The 22,090-nt window shown below is 44.4% G+C and overlaps 1 protein-coding gene across 7 annotated transcripts in view; it reads right to left on the bottom strand.

The window, feature by feature from the left end:
* Positions 1-22,090, bottom strand: part of LOC306712256 (uncharacterized protein) — a 91,036-nt gene that overhangs the window by 30,019 nt on the left and 38,927 nt on the right. For 6 of the 7 annotated variants that reach the window (XM_079181445.1, XM_079181444.1, XM_079181448.1 and 3 more), the window contains 4 exons: positions 20,145-20,258; positions 19,628-19,699; positions 17,637-17,825; positions 12,103-13,524 (listed from right to left, as the gene is read on the bottom strand). In XM_079181445.1, coding sequence (XP_079037571.1) covers positions 12,103-13,524; positions 17,637-17,825; positions 19,628-19,699; positions 20,145-20,258 — 1,797 coding nt within the window. The remainder of the gene's footprint in view (positions 1-12,102; positions 13,525-17,636; positions 17,826-19,627; positions 19,700-20,144; positions 20,259-22,090) is intronic. The other variant, XM_079181450.1, reaches the window with a different exon arrangement.

Here is a 22,090-nt window from a genome sequence, read left to right as displayed (position 1 = left end):
AAAAACAGAAAGGCGAAAGCGAGAGAGAAGGTGAACACAGGTGTGGAGAGAGGAGGATAATCTCAGCAGGGTGTGTTGGCGGAATGGATGACGGGATTCAGAATCTTTAGTGACGTCTAAATATAGCTCAATCGCATCTCCTTCGCAGCCCGTCACGACACCCCCATCCTAAACATCCATTGTTTCCTCCGTAGCCCCTCTCCCCATTAGTCGCCAAAGCAACTGCCTCCTGTTGCTATGGCAACTGGCTCCTCATCAGCGTGCCGGGCTCCAGCCACGTGGGGGGTTGGGGGGGAAATGGTTGGAGAGGATGTTTGGTGGTGATGGGGGGGGGTATCGTCTGAGGAATCAGGGGCTGATGGAGAAAGGACGGGTGATGGAATTGAAAGCTAACAGTGTGTGTGTGTGTGTGTGTGTGAGGAGGGGGAGGTTATTAATAGGCAACATAATCTACTCTGCCTCTTGCCTCAGGTCAAAGAGTGTGTTTCTCAGTGTCTTTGTGTTAATTACAGTCATCAGGAAATAAAAGTAGTTCTTAAAGAAACCAGAATGGTGACAGAGTGGTGAATGACGGATAAACATGTATTTGGCTTAATTAGACATGATGGACAAATAAGAGCTGTATCATAAGAACTGATAACATCAGTGTGTCATCAGCATTCTGCTCTTGTAACTGCTCGGGTTGGAGCTTATTTGAACTACTTTATACAGTTAGGTAGGCTTCCCACCATGGGCACCTATTTAACAAAATAGTAGACTTATGTGTATGTCTCTACTGGCTGATACACAGCACCGCTCTAGCAATGTGTGTAGCGCCGGCCATCACTTCCCATCATGCGGTGCTGGACTGAGCATTGTGTCAAGTTTGCTGTTTTTATGTTGCAAAATGCAAATGCTATTTTTTAAATTGGTGTTATTTTGTAATTCGTCTGCTCAGAACATGGTGGTTTATGTTGGCAATTGTCATTTTTGTAACATCCCATAGACATCCGAAACGAGCCCCGACTAGACACAGATTACGTTTAAAGAGGTCACAAAGTCAAAGAGATTGGGAACCACTAGTGGTGTAATCTTTAACAATGTGGTGTGTTTTATGGACTCATCATATGGTTTTAAATTTAAAGAAGAATCTGGCTGACGAGAAGTATTTGATTTCATATCTAAGAACAAAGTTCATTCTTCCAGAAAAGCTTTTATATCTTTTATATGTTGGACATTACTGTCACAGGAAAATGAACAAAGGGCTGCTCAGAGGATACTGTTCTCCCTCGGATGCCCATGAGCGTTGACCAGCCGGTCCACTTGGGAGATGGCCATGTCTTATTTATTGTCATCATTTCAAATTTTGCATGAATATTGAATACTTGAGAGAGGAGAGGGTGTCTCATTCATTTTTATTAATTAATGACATGATACCCATCGGCTCCTTCTATGAAGCAGCTGCCTAATCTAAGTTCATTATCCATAATGAATGAATCTGCGCCCCTGGCCAAAAAATAGACATCTCCACTCCACCCTTTGCCGTTTCTGTCTCTCTGTCACAGACGCACAAACATAAACTCTGCCTTTGTTTACAACATTTTCCAACAACCGTTTTTCTACTCCTCCTCCCATCGCCCTCATTATCCCAGAGGGCGCGCATTCGGACAGCGGCACAGAGCGCGGGGCTCGGCTCCTAGAGCTCAAAGCTAATTGGACGAGGAGCCACGCTGCGTGGGACGAAATGAATCTACAGAATAAAGAACGTCAGGACAAACGACCAATGTGACATCCGTATGTTACCACGACTATCCTGGAGTTCATTATACAGGTAATTAAAAAAGAGAATTAACTGTGTATCTTTGGTATTTAAGTGACGATTGGGGGCATCTGGGCTAGTGCACGGTAATAAGAAATCTAAAATGATATCTAGGTATTATAATGTATCTAAGCCACCTGAAAAAACTGGAAATACATTTTTGTGTTACGTGTTGTGTTGGTCGATCATTTCTATTTTCATATTGTCCCATCGTGGTTACTCAAGATGGCGGATCGGATCGGCGGCGGCGTGGCTCAGTGTCTGCCGGAGCTTTGGAATAGGACGGAGCTTTGTGCAAGTTGAAGTTACACAAATGAACATTTATAGAACAATGTTAACATTCGATTTAGAAATAAACATTAATAAAAAAAAATCTATTTGATAGCAATGTCCTCTATTCAAACATCGCCTCCCTTTTAAAAGTCTGTGTGTCTGTGCTTGGTGCCACAATATCACAATATTATGTTCTGTTCAACAGTATTGTCTTAACTTTAATATCAACATGCAGAGTCCACGTGTCCTCCCCTCCTCTCTCTCTCTCATACACACAGCGAGCGACGCCCCGCTAACGTTGACCGCTGTTATGGATCGCAGGTGATGAGCGGGCATAAGGAGAACGAAGATGGGCGTTATGAGATGCATGAAAATGAGTGTGTCATCAAAGATATAAAGTTCACTCATCACTCGTGCTGATTAACGGGACTCAGCAGGCGGACGAGCCGCTCCACCAATACCATCTCTAAATGCACAGGTTCTAGAGATTATCTTAGTTATGAAAGTAACGTTGTTGAAATCGGCGTAGGAAAAACAAATCGCCGATCATCCCTTCAGTCCTCGATCTACAACCCGATCGCCTACGGTACGTTACTGTACATCAGCCCTGTGCTGTGTCTGAGGGTGGGACTCGGTTATTGCTAACCTGCAGGTCCTGTTGCTTGGTGTTACTCCTCAAAGACAGTTTCCCTGCTTGTGAAACAAAGTCAGCTCTATATTAAGCCTCAGGTGGCATTTCAATTCCATTTTCAGGATTAGTCAACCTGTGTCACAGCCAGACACTCATCCGGCAGTCGCAGGTTGGAAAAAAACGAGGCGCTCGAGCATCACTCCATCCTGCTTCTCTTCCAGGCTGCTGGAAGATTATTCTCATACCAGTGACAGCTCAGTCACCCCCCCCCATCTATCACCCTCCTCTTCTTTTTAAAATACAGCTTTCAATTTCTACAGCAACCTGTGAATGGTGAAAGGGTCTCGACACATCCAACTATAAAGCAAGGAATCTCTGTTTGTACGTTGTGTGCGCAGAGCTCGAGACCCGTTCATCCGACCTACGGCGAGTGTGCTGCTGGGGACCCAAGGGTGTGCGGTGTCAAATTTGGGAATGAGACACGTTCAATATTAATAAACTTTGAATGAACAAGCAAACAGCGCTCTGTGCAAAAGAAAGGGTGGGCCTTAATCCAGTGTCCAGCAACAAAAGTGAGTTGCAGTCAATGAGCTTTGTGACCTGTGAAGGCCCGCTGCAGACTGTAGAGCGGTTTCTGAAAAACACGCTCCGAACGGGTACGTGCCCCGACAACACTGTAAGAAGCAAAACAAGGAACCAAGCCATCCGTACAGCCATTGCCCCTGAACGCCCTGAAAGCAGCAATACCGGGAACCAAGCAATCCACCCGTTCCAAATTTCCAAGCGCTTGGAATCGACACGTACTCCGAATGCGCCACACTGCACCACTTTCAATATATTCTGACACATGCATGGCAGGAACTTTCAATGTAGAATGTGTGATTGACTGTTCTTTGATGGCAGTAAGTCCAACCACGTATTATCCGTCCTCCTTCCTGCTCTCTCATCTCGGTGCCCTGCTGCCTGCTGGTTTAGGATAGCTCCATATTTCACAGACTGGTACAGAAGTGCACCAGCGCCCGTCTTGTTTACTTGTTTTGCATAATTAAGATGGTGGAGGCTTTGCTACGACTGACTGCCTCCCGCTGAGATTTGTGCAGTGCAACCCTTTACCAAAAACCTACACAGTAGCATGCTTCTTTATCTGTGGCTACATTTTGTTTTACGTGACTTCTGCTTGTCTGTGTTCTGATTTGTTTCCTCAGACAGAAGAGATGGACCTCAGCAGCAACAGTCTTCACTGCATTATTGTCATGGCAACATACAGTACCAGCAGCCTAAAGGTCATTACTGCTGGTGGAAACGGTTACACAAACAAACACCATTTTACTGAGCTTCAGTTCAAACACAACAGAGCTGATTCAAAGCGGTTCACAGTCCAGAGAAGATTAAAGCAAGAACAAGGACACAGAAAAGTGTTCAACGACTCAAGAAAGAAGAAACTATAGGAGCAGGTTGGGTTAGGTCCAGTTTAAGGCCAATGAGTGAAAATGTCTTTTAAGTTGGTTACTGATGCGGTCAATGGAGGCAAAACTGATAAAAGACTAGTTTTGAGAGATCCATGTAAACATATCGCAGTTAGTCTTGGATCTGGGGATGAGATTTGACTAATTGATTCATTTGTTTGTACAATTCCAATGAGGAGTAACTAAGCAGGTCCACGTAATACAACTCTGGAGCGGTGAGGTCATTATAAGTTGGAGAAGTTCTAAATCGTCCGGGATTATTGTTTCCTAATGACAGTTAATAAGGTGTGTTAGTTTGATCATTATGCTCTAGATGTAAGTAAATGGGGATGAAACACTGAAAAGCAATGTTGTGTTTTTGGATAACAGACGCATGACTTGAGAAAAGAATGGGTCCAAGTATAGCACCTTGGGGAATATGGAGGTAAAGGATTTCAATTTGAAAAGTTTCAGCAAATATCCTCCATCAGACACGCTCCTCAGATACGGAAGTACTTTTTTCAGTAACATGTAAAACCTGTGCCATCAGACATCCATCACAATGATTGTTAAGTGCAGGTTTCTTTCTTCTGTCGGTTTTATTGTGGATCAAAGAGAAAGATTTTGGAGTTGACATACAATATTGTTCTGTAAAACTATAATTAAGACAAAATAAATGTTGTGAATGCCCTCTGGCCTTTTGAGGCTCTTGTTGGTAGATTGGTATTCTTTCACCTCTACCACAGTGCCTCACTGCCTGGTCCTGCTTAAGGATCTCGGTCGGTGATTCTGTCGAACAATTACAGTTTACACACCGTGGACGTCTTGCTAACAGGTGACAATGAGAGCCAGCCAGGCTACAGGGAGCTGCAAACTGGATGGTGGTATTAATTACTATGAAGAATGTATAAAATAACTGGTATTTACCCAATTGTAAATACTTTCTTTTTTCGAATTCCAGAACAGAAAGTAGCAGTTAAAGGTGAGACGATATAATGATTTATAATGATGTGAAATAATGGCACAGAAGAGTTGCAACTGTTTTAGGTCCAGTTCATAGTTGTGTCTCTCTATCAACAGAATCGGTACCATCAGCAAGTGTGCTGTCAATGTAGCGTCTCATTAACTCCAGCATCTGTTGCTGTTCCTAGGGCAACATAAAGATCCTTAGTCTCTATGGCAACTCCCTCCTCCCTGTTCTTTTCCTCGCTCTTGTCCCTCCCCAAAGGCACTTATAGCGTCTATCTGTCTGCCACTGGAAACGTGAAAATAACATTTTGACCTTTATCAACATTTTGTCTAGAATTTAAGTCCACAGCAAATCTGGTGTGAGACAGTTTCACAGCGAGGACGTCAGCCTAAAGGAGTAAATTACTAAAGGGATAAATAAGGATGCTGTTAATAGCTTCATTATCACCTCAAGACTTTCAACATGGATTGCCTTAAGTGTGTGTGTGTGCGTGTGTGTGTGTGTGTTTCCCTCCAATCAGAGCTTTTTTTTCTGGCACAGTTCTATCAGACGTTGCATCAGCTCCATCAGCTGCTGAGGCATAAAGGGCGAGCGGTGCACAGCGCTGCCTGCTCTGATAATCTGTCTGAGCAGTAAAAGCTTCTGGTGAAGCGTTCGTGTTGCGAGTTGCCTCGGGGAAAGATACTTTGTTCTGCGGTGGCGTAACAACATCTTGCTTCTTCCACCGGTCTGAGAGTCAATAATTATTACACCCGTGCATTGTTTTAAATCTCTGAACATCCAACGCTGTTGTTTTTTCAGTGTGCCCCTCTGTGGTCTCTATAAACAGATATCGGCACAAGATTTGGGAATCGGAGGCGTTCTGTTTTCCGCTTGTCGTCCGAGTAGTATTGACCAATCACGTTTGAGCGGGCTTTGGGTGCATAAACAGTAAACAGTGGAGTTGTTAATAGGACCGTAAACAATGACCGGCACACGGAAGAGGAAATCTTGGTCCTGATATCTGTTGGCTACACCAGAACCCCAGAAATACTGGCCGTTGTCCCCAGAGGCTAAACCATAGGTTCTGACATTGGCCCTTCTGTAATGAAGAATCTGCATTTGTTTGTTTCCTCCTGTCTAAGCAAAGCTCACAACATCAAGTCCCTATACTAACCTGGAAATCAGGTCAGAAGAGCACAAAGGAGATTCATTATATGTGTATAGACTATATAGATGTGTGGTATTGAGTGCTTGCAAAGTCTTGTTTAGTTTGGAGTAAACTTGTGGCAAAGGGGCCGCTTATCACAATTGTCAGATGGGATGACTGCAATAGAGTGTAGTAGAATATTACATTTAAGGGCAACTCCACCAAATTCAACTCCTAAAGTTTGGTTTAATAGTGATGGGGGTTGGTATCCAGCCTGTCACAACAGTTTTATGAAGTGCTCTGTGGTTCTGGAAGTCTGAACAGGGTGTAAGAAAACAATCCAGAAAGATTTTGGGTGGAGCTTGAACCAGCAGGATGTGCAATTGATTCCTAGAAGTTAAAAAGGGGTTATTATTGGAAACAGGAATATACTCTGGTGGAGTTATTCAAGGAACTAATATATATATATATATTATATATTTGAAAAAGCCATTTTCACTGACCTTTGGTGTGTCTGGGAAGAATAATAACCTCTGACTCGTGGTCTAATTCAGATGTAAAGTGATACATTGAGGCACAGGTGGATTCATAATGTTGTGCTGGATAACCTACATCTGCCTGATTTAGTAGAGATGGGTGTGGAGTGTATGAAAACCACATGATGTGATCTTGTGAATGCAAACATCCTTTGATGATGTAATGTTACTAATGTCCTTTGTGGGAGTACAGTCGAGAAAAACATTTGTCACAAAAATACAAAACCTAAAAGCCGACATTACTCAATAAATCTCACAAAATCAGCATGAATACAACACATTCAGAGCAGTTTTCCACGCAGAAGACAAATTTTAAACTCACAGAATGTTGTTGCCAAATACAACTGCCTTTTTGAAAGATTAATATCAAAATGTATGAATCGTTAAGCACAGCCCACACTGCTGGCCCGGAGCCATCTCTCTATGGGTTCAATCTGTTGCTGAAGCATGGTGCACCTTCTGAAAACAGAGTGACTCATGGTCTAGTCCCACAGTTAGCTGTTGTACTTTCCAATGGCACCAACGAGTCGAAAACCCAACACTTCCCCCAAAGCCGTCTGAAGCCATTAGCTCACCCCAGTTGAGTGATGGGACCATACTGTACAAATGTCCCTTCTGGGCTACCATCTAACAGTGAAAAGCACTATGTGGTTAAAGTAGACTGCTGATACAGTATATTCACGCATGCCTGCCTCTTCAGGATTTGTGTTTGTCCTCAAATAGTTTGATGACTCAGATGTGTACTGTATGTGTGTCTGCAGGGAGGCAGGTCCACAGCACAGCGGTGATATATTTGTGCTCTTTATACCGGCTGGTACCTGTGTTTTAGCTCAGTCTGAGAGAGGAGGAGCAGTGTTGGTGCTGTGTGGCCTGAATATCCTCCTAGTGAAGTTGGTGCCACATTGATTTTTGTAATTTGAATGAATACGCTTAGAGTACAAAAAAATCGTACCACGAAAAAGAATAGAATATTTTTAGCCACTTGCATGAACAGCGAAAACTAATTATATATATATATATATAATCATATATATACTATATATAATCACCTCACAACGTGGTTACGGTGAATGTGTTGGTAAACTATTAGCTATTTACATGCAGCAGACACAACTCATCATGAGTACTCTGCTGGTAAGTCCAATGTTCATTTTAGCTCTGTTTTGGTCTCCACCAACTCCTGAAATATACATCTGACTCTGCAGCTGCTAAACGTTCCACTATCTATTTTTCTCTCTGCAGTTTGGTGCTGAGCAGGTGGGTTTTTAGAGCTTTTTTCAATGGAAACAGCTGCCTGCTGCTGCTGGAAACAAGGGTGATGAGAGCGGTGAGACTGAACCAAAACAGTATCGGGGCGCAAAACCGAAACAATGACACTTAGGAAGACGCGTAATCACTCTGTAGAACTGAGACGGAACAGTCTTTTCTCTGTGGGCTCTACACAAGTGACCTCTTTCCCGTGACACATAATCATTTGATTACTGTATAATGAGGATTAGCGCCTCGTGGCTGTGTCTCGCCGCCGACCAGTCCAGTGGCAGTTTAGATCCATGCCCGTTTAAAATGTCATCACTTCATCTTTTTATCCAGGTCCCAGTGAACTTGAACTTTGACCACCAAATTGTAATCAGTTCATCCTTGAGTCTGAGTGGACGCTTGTGTCAAATTGGAAGATATTTGCTCCAGATGTTCCTGAAATATCATGTTCACTAGAATGGGACGGATGAACAGAAATATCAACTAGCGCAGCTTTAAGTCTATTTCATGTCATTTTAGCCAAGTTATAGTCAATGCACCGTGCATTATTTATATGCACTTTGATGATGCACGCAACTTACATATGGTTGAAAAATGTGTCGGCGGTTGTCGTGTGCAGTCAGAAGGGTACATTGTACTCTGGGCTGTCTATTATTTACTAATAAAATAATAATAAAATAGGCAGAAAACTGTATAGAAAATCATTTTTCCAGATCTAAATAAATACACAATAATGAATTACAAATACTATGAGCTGAATCTGCTTCAGTTTGTAGCCTACTGGCTCTTTCTATTGTTGAACAGACACGGATCTACGTAGCACTCTGTCCAGTGCTGCTCTGTTCCCTCACCCTTGTCCACATGAATCTATGTGTCTCCCTCTTAAGTTCTCTAGAGGCTCAGTACTTCTCTGAACCTCCCTCTATCTTTTCCCTCAGTGTTTGAAACATCCCCTCCCTCAGGTTTACATCATTCTCTATCTCTATCCGGGCTTCTCCCTCTCGCTTTGACTCCTGTATATCTCTCTGCCATTACAAGAAAGGTTTATAAATAATCCTGTTCCCTGTCAGCATTCATTTCAACTCTTCATATTCCTTTATCCACCTCAAGTCTTCCTCCTCTCCTCACCCTTTATCCTCTGCCTCTCTCTCTACCTGTGGTACACAGGCAATATGTTTCAGAAGTATCCGAAAGCCTGTCTTTGTTTCGAACTCCAATTTATTATGGATTTAGCCTTTTCTTTCTGTGTCCTCGCTGTACTGTACTCCCCTGTCTGTGACCCTCCAAAGCGTTGCTCTTTATTGCGCTCCACGTGGCTTCTTATCTTTTGTACAAGGCTTAAACACCACTCTTGGTGACGGAGACCCACCCTGGTCTCATTACACAGAGCCGAAGACAGAGCCAGCTGCACTCTGTCGTGCTCTTTTTCTCTCATGTGTATACACATTTTTACAAGGACACACACACACACACACACACACACACACACACACACACACACACACACACACACACACACACACACACACACACACACACACACACACACACACGCACAAAACAATGTGCGCATAAAGTACATCAAATCTGATAAAGGACATTTACTTTACATCTACAAAGATGCAATATATTTTCATCCATGCGACATGGGAGTGGTAAAAAACACTAAATGCGAGCCCTTCCTGTTCGTGCGGAAGGTATTGATCAAAGCTGCCTGATGGTAATGTTTGACACTCTGCTGTTCCTGTGGAGAGCTGAAGGCTTGCTCAGTCCTCGTCACAGCCTCCAACGGGAGGAAGAGACAGGAAGCGTTGAGAGGAAATGATTCCACTGGAACTCTGCATCTCCATAAATCCCAGCAACACACACACTCATGTATACACACACACACACACACACACACACACACACACACGCACACACACACACACACGCACAACACCAAAATGCACTTACATATACACTCAACACATACAGGTCACATCCCCACGTCCGCCCACACACTAAAGCAAAAAGTGTCAATCTATTCTATTTTCGGTTTCCCATCTGTGGCTGCTGTAAACCTCATTATTCCCAGTCTGCAGAAAACTCTTCTCCTAAATGAGTAACAGTGCAACAAATTCATTCGACACTAAAACAAGAGCTGGACATGATGTTGATCAACAGCTCCCTTTTGACGCTCTCTTGAGTCTTTTAACACTGATTTTAGTCAAACTGTTCTATTTTTAACCGCTTATCTGCCGCATTAACATTATTATTCCCCAGTCTGCCGAAACCTCTTCTTAATGAGTCTGCTACACAACTAGCAAGGTGACCAAGATATCCTTCTCCTAGCTCCTCCCTGTAGATCCCAAAGGCATTCCCAGGCCAGATGGGATATTTTCATTCCTCCAGCCTGTTTGTCCCAGGGCCCGTAAAAAACGTTATCCTTGTCATATGCCCCAAAACACAACTTAAAAAGGTACAATGAGGAAGATGTTGTCGTAACATTCAAAGTTGGCCCATCCTCCCGGTCTCAACCCAGCCCCCAGGAAGAGTTCTGGGCTTCGAAGCTAATTCTACACAGTGGCCAAACAGTGTGCCATTGCGCCCAAAAATACTGTAATAATAATTTATAATAATAATCCCAGTAAGAACATGTGAATAGCCCTTATTTAAATCATTTGGTCTTGAAAGTTGTCAAATGCAAATGTGTTCATCCTTCCTCCTTTCATGTGAATGAAGCCCAGACCCAGACTACTCATTGTGCCTTTAAGTGGACCCAAAATCCAAATCCCCCCCAAAAATAAAGAAATTAAGAAAATGTGAAAAGAATGCATTAGAGTGTAAAGAGCACAGACGGACAGTTTTAGGAACCTGGTCGGGACTGGCCAATGCTACGCTATGACTTAGCAAAGGGTCAATTTGTCTTCATCATCACCTAAAGCTCATTATCATAGGTAAGGGTTGGAAAACAAAGTTTCACAACAGATGTGGAGCAACCTGCTCTCGTGCACATCGCAGGTTATGGCTCGATGAAGCCAGAGATTCCATCCTAACGTCACCAAAAAGACACTCTTCAGATGTCTCCTGTGCTTTCAAATAATAACCATGAAATTCAGAAACAGGAATTTTGCACCTGTTGGCATCTTCTGTCGATCATTCTATAGTCATCCCAGTGACTAGTCTCAATAATGATGGATAACAAAAATACAACAAAGCCACAAGGAATTAAAATAGGACTCACCTATGATGGAGGAGGAGCCAAGGCAGCAGTCATCACAGAACATGGAAGTAAAATCGACAAAAACAACAATTAGCATTTGATATATTTTAAAGGTTATGTCTACTTAGGAGACACATCAGAATGTGAACTGTTGATGCGTGACAACAGAGGGAGTGTTAACGTGACACAAAACAAAACCTTTTCCTTCAACATCCTTTTCTAGGAGAAGTTGTCAAGAAACAGGCGGCTAGTGAAGAAAACGGCGTTAATCGGACACACGAGAGAGAACATAGAGTGACACCTCCCCCCTGGGTGCAAAGGAAACAGAGCATGATTACAGTGTTAGCACATCACCTGGACAGGAGAGAGAAAGAGAAGGTTGGTTTGGATTTGGTGAGGGTGTCTAGTGGTGTCGCTAAGGAGAAAGACTCCGTGATTGGTTAGTAGTAGCACACCCGTCAACAGCAACACTGTTAATTATGAGAACATCCCCAGTGCATCATTTGGAATTGAGATACTCACAGATTAGAGTCAAACCAATCCACAGCCTCAATTGGTCAACACTTGAGCCCATGCGTTAGTCACTCAGAATCAGTCCAAATTGGACAAGCCAAAGAGCCCCAGCCAGGTTTATAGACAATTGTGTCCATGCAAGGGTTTGATAATTCATCTAACCCCTAATGAGTACAAGACACCCAAGCAATCGATTTTGCCCAAAATGGCATTTGAATTAGGTTGCAAATATCAGCAAGACTCAAGCTGGATGAAAACGCCATGCATGACAATAAACCATTCGTGTTGATTTTTTAGTTACTATATGATTAACTTCTATTTTGTCCGGGGCTGACTGCAACCAACCTTCGATGATGGGGGTAACTGGAGGGACCACGGCTGGTTCTTCCATGGAATCAGCAAAGCTGGGAAAGAAGGGCTTAGCTGTAGGGTTAAGACCAGATCCTGGGGAGGAGGGGCTGGTGGATGGGGATGCTTGTGGAGGGAAATTCTTTGCCCCTGGGGAGGTGGGACTCTTTATAGAGGAGGAGGATGAAGAACGAGACTTCTTGGGTTGCTTCTGGGCCGATTTGGCATCTTTATGCTCTTTAGGTTGGAATTCCTGCGCTGTGGTTTTGGGGGAGCGGAGAGGGGCTGGGCTAGGAGTGTCAAAGGACAGCCCCAAGGTTGAAGGATGACCTGAAGTGCTCACGTCACTGAAGTCAAATAGCTCGCTGTTACTGCTCATGTTGGAGTCGTTCAGGAGCCATGAAGCATCTGAGGGTGAGAGTGGTGGGGCCGAGGCTAACACCTCGCCTTTCGGGGAAAGGCCTGGGCTTGGCTGGGAGGCGGGGCTGAAAGCAGAGGTGTCTCCCTCAGGCGTGCCACGCCCACAAGGCTCTTGGAGGGAACTTGTGTTACACATACCGCTTTCAACCATGTCACCACCGGGTGAAAAGACCTGGCTGCTGTTGCCTAAGCTTGCATTTTCAGTATCCATCAGGAGGTCAAATGGATCACCAGGGCGAGGAGCCATGGAGAAGGAGGCAAGTGTTGCACTGTTGGTGGCGGAGGGCATGGTGAACGGAGCCGCTGTGGCTTTCAGCTCGCTGTTCAGCACCAGTGGGTTTATGGAAGCAACTGCTGGTGAGAATAGGTCCTGAGACAGGGGGGAAGAGATCAGGCCTTCTTCGGGAAATACATCCTTTTTCCAGGGGCTCTGGCTGGCATCCTTGTCCGCAAACGAGGCCTCCGTGTTTGCCTGAACAGAACTCCCTAGATCCATCATCACCTCCTCTGTAATTTGAGAGGTCGTTGCGGCCGAAGGGACCAACGGTTCCGCCGTCACTCCCCACTCCTCCGGAAGCTTCTTCCTGCTCTTACCCTTCTTCCCCCGGCCTCCACTCTTCCCAAGTTGCTCCTCCCAGCCACCGTCTCCTCTATCCCGCCTTGGGCCAATCCGGTTGTAGAACTCCTCTGTTGGGGGAGTGTTTTCTCCCTGTGTTTGCACCTCAGGGTGAGCCCTGCTCTCGAAGGGATCATAAGATCCCTCATCTTTCTGTCGCCTTTTCTTCTTCTTCTTCTGTTTTCTGTCTGAACCTTCTCCCTCCCTTTCGTCGCCCCCAGCATAGGCAGTGCTCTCTCTGATAGGCCAACTTTCGGGTGGGTCGTCAGGACTAACAGCGAGATGGCCGGCATGGCGACTGATCACCGTGGAAACGCTGGGGCTGAAAGGGAGGTCTGTCGGTAGGCAGCCAGCCTCATCTGGCCAGCAGTCGCCTAAAGCACCTTGTTGTGGGTGAAGAGGGGAGAGTTTAAAGTTGGGGGAGATGGCTATGTGTATATGAATTTGTTCCATTAGTCTAATTCAAACAGAGAAACGTGTATCAGACAAAGAGGCAAAAACAATATAACAAAGAAGATCATTACACTGGAAATGTATCTTTGTTGAGAATTTAAAATGATCGTAGCTATTATAGATATTTGTTATTTGCTGAGATGGTGGGAAGGCTGATAAGAAGACAAAATGGATCAGACACATCATGGAAGCATCTGGAGGAACTCAATCCAAGTCCAGAGGTGATGTATGTTGATCCAGAAAGCTGAGCCTTAACCACTACACCCTTTGTAGATATGGACCTGTCACGCTTTAGTCAGATAAGCAAACAAGTGTTTTGTTGATCAAAAAAATGAACCAAATATATGTCCGTCCATCCCAAGGTGAATTTCAAGTCTTAAAAATCCCTTCTGTGTCAATGCTGAGTGAATGAATGCTTGGGGCAATGAGAATACACATTCAGACACAAACATGCTGGGGAGCATTACATTAAAGGATATAGATGAGTGGTACCTTTGGGTGGCTGACTCACCGCAGCCTCCGGGTCTAGAGCGGTGCATGCTAACGCTTAAACTATTGGGCAGCAAGAGATTTCCGTTTGAAATCAAAACAGAGAGCGAGTCAGGTGTGTGCGAGTGTGTATGTATGTGCAGATCTGTTAAACATGTACAATGTCCAATGTACATGGAGACAAACACACAAAAACAAAAAGACTGCTTAATGGTCCCATAGAAAAGGAGGTCAATTACAGGCAACTATGCTGTAACTAAAACAGCTTGGTTTCAAGACTTTATAGAATAAAGCTCAGGTAGATGAGAGAACAAAAGTAGAGGGGAACTTGCCCACTGAGGTTGTTCTTCTACTTTGGCCCAGTTTGTTTCTAGTTTTTAGTTATATATATATATATATATATATATATATATATATATATATATATATATATATATACACACACACACACACACACACACACACACACACACACACACACACACAGAAGAAGAGCTAAAGTGGAGCAGCCGTCAGGCCCCATATAGAACAGTTACTCTCTGGAGGATATTTCATATTAACGAACCCCTGACAGAACTCTCCTCTCCATACTGTATGTGCAGTAATTGGGAGAGTCAGAAAGAAATATCAGCTAAATGGAAGAGAATGACTAAGTATTGAGTCGGGCAACCTCATAAGACTAGGGAAGGGTCAACAAGCCTTGTATGTTCATATTCTGAAATTTAGGGATGTCACGATACCAGAAATCTAGTAGTCGATACCAATACAGTGAAATTCCACAATTCTCAATACCAAGGTCAGACCCTGATGATCTGCCGAGAGATGTTTACAAGATTACTTTTGAACATATCATGATAACGTTATAATTGACCTTCACTCAACACGATGTTTTACTGAACAGAGCTTGAACACATCATAATGTAACTCAATGTAACCTTCGTGTGTAGCCGTTAGCTTCGTTATTGAGCCAGACAGGACTGTGCTGCCCAGCGGCTGCTAACAGCTAACGTCACTAGCTCTCCTCCTTAAAATGACATGCTACATTTTCTCTTATTCCCTGGACGGAATTAGTCTCCAGCCCTGATTCGCGGCCCTGACTGTACCGTATGAAAGATTAGTACCTTCAGAACTTTGGCATCAACTTGGTACTAAAGTAGTGGTTCTCGTGACATTCTTAATGTAGTTACTCTCTATTTTCAAAGATAGTACATTTGTACAAATCAAAAAAGCAGTTTGCAATGTGGCTAATATCTTACTGTTCTCACAGGAAGCTTTGATCAAACGCTATCACACACTGGAAGAAAGCTAAGTCTTATACTTGTGGGCGTTTGAATTAAGTAAATACTCAATAGATATTGTAAAATCATTTTGAAAACAAAATTGAGTAGCTCTGAATTAAGAAACTAAAAGTTTGAAAAACAGCATTCCATTAATACAAAGAATGCTATTAATAGCTCTTTCAAATACAAACCCAGCGAGGAAATGGTGAAAACCATTCAACAAGTAATATTCTAATCAATACCGTGCTTAAAAGCAGTGTTCTACCTTCCACTATGCGAACACTTGTACTGCATATAAGGTACCTGAACTACTAAACCAGAGCGCTGGTACGAGGATGCTCAAGGATCCAAACCCCCATGCCTCCAGGCAACTGTCACACCGTTGTTCTGCTTGCTCCCAACCTCCCACTCCTCTTACAGCAATACAGTCATGAAGCACCCGCTCCTCACTGTATCATACCACCGTCGTCAATTACAAATGAATGGAGGTGAGCAGTTCGGCCACTGTTGTTTTTCTCTAAACTGTGGGCGCACCAACCGCCAACTACTGCAGGTAATACACTGACTGTGGAGAAGTGCCTTCATACAACCCCACTTCAAAACATCCAAACTTCTCCTTTAAAACTGTGCAATGATGATAGGATGTGTGTCCTAAAATATTGAACAATTAATTGTCACATTAACTGTATCTTAATAAAGATAAATGTAACAATAACTATTGTAATTGAACAGTACATGACATATCTGATGACCAGTTAAAGATCGAGTGGGAAATGGATCTGCTTGAAAACTGCAATATACTGTAACTCATTTTAGGGTCAGTAAGGGATTCATAATGTTGGTTAATTAAATACATTTGGTAAATCTGCTTTATTGCTGTGATCTACATCAGGCTGCCACCCAGACTAATGATAGTGAGTCCATTCAGGGATTTGTTCCACACTCTACCTCTTGTAATATGCAAACGGGGGGGATGGTGGTTGCCGCATTGTTGAGTCAGCATGTGTCACCTAGTAGTTGACACACATACCAGAAGAGAGACTGTGCACAACACATACACACACAGAGGCACGCTGTCTTACAGTGCATCTCAGCGTGGCTGTGAGGGGTTAACAAGCTGCATTTTCTACTGCTTCACCACCTGTTACAGACTGATTAAGGAGTTTGTGAATGATTCATCGCTGTGAGTCAAGCTGTGGCTCTGCTAGCTGCAGTTTAAACCTCTGCTCTGTTATAAGGATTCCAGCATCCCCCTGCTGTTGTTTTAGTTTCTGGTGGTTTCTTTAGATGTGAAAATTCACTGAATGCAGTGAAGTGTTAGCACCAATACTGACCTTGGTAAGTGCATCTGGAGAGAGGAGAAAACCGTTAGATCAGTGCCTAATGAAAAGTAGTCCGGTGGCTCAGTAAGCACAAGCCCTGAAAAAATAAACTGCATCATATTTTCTGTTAACTTGATACTCAGAGCAGCAGATTGTTGACCATGACATGATGCTAATCTCACTCCCCAAAGTTGTTGTTTTTTAACCCAGCTTTTATCATTAGTGACCTTCCTTCAACTATTAAACGAGATTAAGTCATTATTTGAATACTGGCTTTTATTTGCGAGTCGAGATTCTATATCATGACATTGCTTTCCTCAGGAACTGTCCTTCTTTTCATGACATTGAGATTACAGTTTTATTCTCTGATATATACTCATGAGGAACTCGTCGGCTACCTCATACCCATTGGGCTTTCAGTTTTGGGGTCCTAGAAGAGGAGCGGACCCGGTAGGAGCAGACTCTAATGGTTGTGTATTTTCACCAAATAATGTCCATAACCACTTTGATATTTCTCCCCCTGCTCTTATTTAGTACAGAGACACAGTTGTGCACCATTAAATCCCTAGGCCCTAGTTGACACTAGCCACAGCATGGTGACAACTACATCTCCACGCTCTCTAGGATCAGAGCTCCTCTGTGTAGGATGAACAGACACAGACACACACACACACACACACACACACACACACACACAGACTAAGCACATACAGTACATGACTAGCAGCCATGGTATGATGGCAGACCCTACACATGTCAGCATTACTAACACTTCAGAGCCGGGGTGTGTGTGTGTGTGTGTGTGTGTGTGTGTGTGTGTGTGTGTGTGAGAGGAGGAAGCTATAGAAGAGCAAAGACAACCAGCTGCTCTGTGTACGGCACCCCTCTGTGGAGCGAAGGAGACGGTGCAGCACAGGGCACATAAATGGTTTACAACACAGTGTCTTTTACCTGATGACAGATCCAGAGGGCTGCGAGGAGTCTGGGGTTCAGGCAGCATGGGGCTGTGCTCTTTGGGGGCTTCTGAACCCACTGCGGGTGTGGCATGATGGGGTTCCGCTATATTCTGAATCCTCTCTGCCGAGAGGGGTGCAGCCCCCACCTCCACGTTGACCCCCATCCCGCCGGGCTGGGAGAAAGCTGACAGTCACAGGCAGACACACAGATGTATAGGGTCAGTGTTGGGGATTCTCTTTGCAGCAAATAAAGATGGGACAGTTTTTCTTTTCTTTTAATGGAGAGCAATCTTCCCATGTAATGAAGCGCAGCCCAATGACCTGTGGCATGTAAAAGTCTTTTTGACCCATAGGGAACCTATCGTTTGGCCTGCACAGTGTTCAGCTGTAGTAGCTCTTCAAACACTAACAAGGTGGACCAGGATATTCTCTCTATTGGTTTAATTCATCTCGCCATGAACAAAAAACACAGTACAGTACACGTACCGCGTTTTACCCATCTAACCATCCTCCCCCTGCGGGAGAATAATTAGTTCCCTCGAATCGTAATAGACAATCCAGCTTCATAATACGGGAACGTCATTTTTAGGAGACTGTATGAAAGAGACGCAGCAGCAAGAATGTCAAAAAAACAACACATACGGCTTCTAGGAGCATTCTGTCTGTTCTGCATATGTGGCCTCAGCATGTACAGCATGTGTGAGAGATATTGAGTGAGATTAGGAATATGTGTGTGTTGTCTCAAAACAACAAAGGTGTGACAAGACTGTGCGTGAGGCTGCGAGGTGTAAGCTAAATTGTTGTAAATTGGGTTATTTTGTAGGAATTCATAGAAGAGTCGACTGTATGTGTACTATAATAGGAATGTGTGTGTGTTTGTGTGAGAGAGAGTTAGAGTACAAGCCGGAAGCAGTAATTCTGAGCCGACAGGTCTCATTAGGGCAACAGTGATTGAGAGCTGGGTATGCCGAGGTTGGCATAACCAGCTCATCTGAGCATAGCTCAGCCTCATGGCTCATACTGTGTGTGTCAGTGTGTGTGTGTGTGTGTGTGTGTGTGTGTGTGTGGACCAAGCTAGTGACAGCAGCTACAGCTCTGTCTACAGCTAACAAGTTTTGCATCACCACAAGCCATTTATCAGGAGGGGGATTTTACGAGCGCAGACTCTGTTGGTCTGCAGAGTGACAGCTTTAATGAGGTTTGGCTGGTGAAATACCATTATGTTCGTTTTAACGATCCTCCATGACTGAATGGGAAACAGTGTATTTAAAAAAATATCAACCGCTTTTCATAACATAGCATAGCATTTACCAAATCTAGAGAATAATTAATAAAAAATGTAAATATGGAAAACATTCTGATGCTGCTGTCTCGAGGTTGCTACAGCGCTAGCTGCAGGTCCGTTACAGACGCTCTTTGGTTGTGTTATCACCGGTTAGCTCTCTGATTCTTCTCCCTAGGGTTTGGACCGAAAGTACTTTTTTTCTCCACTCAAAATATTTCTTGGGATAATGTAAAAGTTTTTGGAGTGAACAAATACATAGATTCATAAAATCAAGAGCTCTGCTCATTGGACGTAATAATGTGCTCCTTCAGAGTTTGAGGTCTTTGGTGTTCAGTGTGCGTGCTAATGGTAGACTGTAGACTATCAAACTACGTTAACAGATGCACATAGCAGTTTTGCACTACTCAAGCTAAACCCAGACAATGATCAGTGTTTGAGTTAACAAGTGGAACGCATGAAGGATGGAAAGATAATGTCAAACGAGCTAGTTTCTCTACTTTGTTTCAGTGTTGAAAAAGAATGGCTTGAAACACTTCGTTTTGTTATGAATGTGTGTGTTTGTGGTTCATGAAGCACCCATCAACTGAATGTTGGAAAAGGCCCATGTGAATGAAAGAGTGTTCATTATTAGTACTGCCGTTATCATCATGGCAGTAGTGTCAGCATTAGTTCTAGTGCAGCGTAGCAGTGCGTCAGTCTACCTGGAAAAGTATCCATCATGTGGGCAGGGCTGGTCTGAGAGCCCACAGGATCCGAATAACCCGCCATGGAGGCTGGCAAGAGGGAGGAGATCAACAAGGAGGGGAAGAGCAGGAGGGAAGAGGGGAAAGTCGCCATGTGTGGGGAGGGGGGGGGGTGAGAAAGAAGTAAAGATGGATGGAGTAAACAAAGGAGGAAAAATAAGGGAAGAGAAGATGGAGTAGGAGGTGCATGAGCGCATGAATAATTTAGAGCGGGCGAGGTGGAGGTAGACAACAAGGAGGGAGGAAACAAGGAGAGAAAAGGTGTTGATGTCAGACGTTTTTACATTTTAGCAAAGTACCAGACCCACGCATTGGTAACTGTCCATCACTGCATATCATTACTTTAGCACTCAAAAACACTAATCATAACATTTGGCATATATATATATATATATAGACCCTTGAGAATAGCTATGTCACGGAGTCTCTTTAAGTCTCAAATCTCTCTCTGGACTGGTGAACTTGACCCCGGTACCTGATAAGAAGTCTGTAGCCGAGGCCTGCTGCTGGTCGAGTGAGCGTGGTCGCACCTCTCCCTGCGGCTCTGGGCGCAACGCCGACGCCTGTCCCCCCGCGGGCAGCTTACAACCTGCAGTGACAACACGGATCATCAGAACAATCAGTCGCCGCCTTCCTCTCTGATGACGCGTCCGCCGTACAAACTGTGGCTTTAATGACACCGGGCTACTGGAATGGCGCTCCGCTGAACACGAATCCACGTACGCTCTAAAAAACAAAATGACTCACGCGTAGGCATTTAGTAAACATAACACTCATCTCACCTGACAAATTTCCTCCCAAAATCCAGATACCCCAGTCCCACACAACTCAACATTTGATGGTGTTTTCTATGTGCTGTTCAGTGCCTCTGTCTCTGTCTGTCTCCACTGCAGCCTCAGCTGGCTCTGAGCTACTAACACTGTGAACCCCCAGTCTCACACTCTCACACACACACACACACACACACACACACACACACACACACACACACACACACACACACACACACACACACACACACACACACACACACACACACACACACACACAATAATGCGATCACAGTTGGGGAGTCTGGGTTGTGGTATGACGTTTCCCTGTCTGTCTGGTTCAGGTCCCAGGCCCCGCCGGCTAGCCTCTCTCTCTCTCTCTCTCTCTCTCTCTCTCCAACTCTTGGCCCGCCGCCCCCCCCCCGTCGGTCCTGGCCGGACTGCAGATTTGATGCGGCAGTTTGGGAGTAGAAAGGTAAAAAATTTGAAGGAAGGGGAGGAGGAAACCAGACCATGTAAGGAAAAGGCAGAAGAAAGGATTCGCACTCTCTATAAGACAAGAGATGGAAAAGGAAAGAAAGGAAAGATGGATAGTAACAGGGAGGGAGAGCGGGGAGGCGAGGAGGAAGGCACCGACGGCAACCCTCTCCCCGCAGCGCTCACAGAGGGTGACAGTGAGGCGAACAGACAGGACGCCACCCAAAGTCACCAACGCTTCCACATATCAGACACACGGGGGCCGCGGTGGGGTGCGTCTGTCTGTCTGACTGTCTGTCTGGGAACCCAGGAAACACTCCGTCGGCAGGGTCACCGATTGTATCTAAAAACACACCAGCGTCCTTATGCTCTCACATTTGTCTTTGTGTCTCTCTCTCTGTGTACAACAGGATAACAGGAGACGCGCAAGGTCACGGCGGACTGAGAACGTGGCTACGGTGGTTGAGACGGGCGCACCCAAACGTACGGAGCCTTTTCTGTGGAAGCAAAGCCTTTTGCACGGAAACGGGCGGATGTCCCATCCCCCACCCCCACGCTGTGCTTAGCCGCTGTCCAAGGTGCTGAAATCAGACTGAGCAGCTTTTAGGGGCACTAGTAGAAAAAAACTCTATCTCTCTCTGGCTGACTCAGGTAGATCACTGTCGTATCTAATCAGAAGGTGTTTTAGATTTGGGGGAGGGAGGTTACACAAGTTAGCCGTCACTCAAAGAAAACATCTCTGGGGCAAAATTACCAGACATATTAGCAGGCCGAGTTGAAAAAAAACTAGAGAGACTAGCTGACTATGCTGATATGCTTGTACAGTACTTAAAACATCGTACTCACCAAGTCCAACAGAGCAAGAGCGACAGACAGTCAGACAGTAATACAGGCTTTTATTTTTCCCCTCACTGTCTGTCTGAATATACCTGTGTCCCCCTCTGTCTAACCACGATTAACCATCCCAGCCATGACTTTAAAGGGTACAGTATCATTCTAAATGAAGTCTAACTGACCTCAACAAAAGTAAGACCCACGTCATAAACCAGAATGATCCTTTAAGTAAACATGTTTATCTTGTTCTCATATAGACGGGAGCATCTTTTTGTCTCAGTAAATGCTATTGTACCTAAGGCCTTCTTGTAGCTCAGACACACTTTAGGGGTTCAGTTCA

The sequence above is a fragment of the Pholis gunnellus genome, assembly GCF_910591455.1.
Source record: "Pholis gunnellus genome assembly, chromosome: 20".
Lineage (NCBI taxonomy): Eukaryota > Metazoa > Chordata > Actinopteri > Perciformes > Pholidae > Pholis > Pholis gunnellus.
Note: the sequence above shows the minus strand (reverse complement) of the source record. Positions and strands in the feature narration are given on the sequence as shown.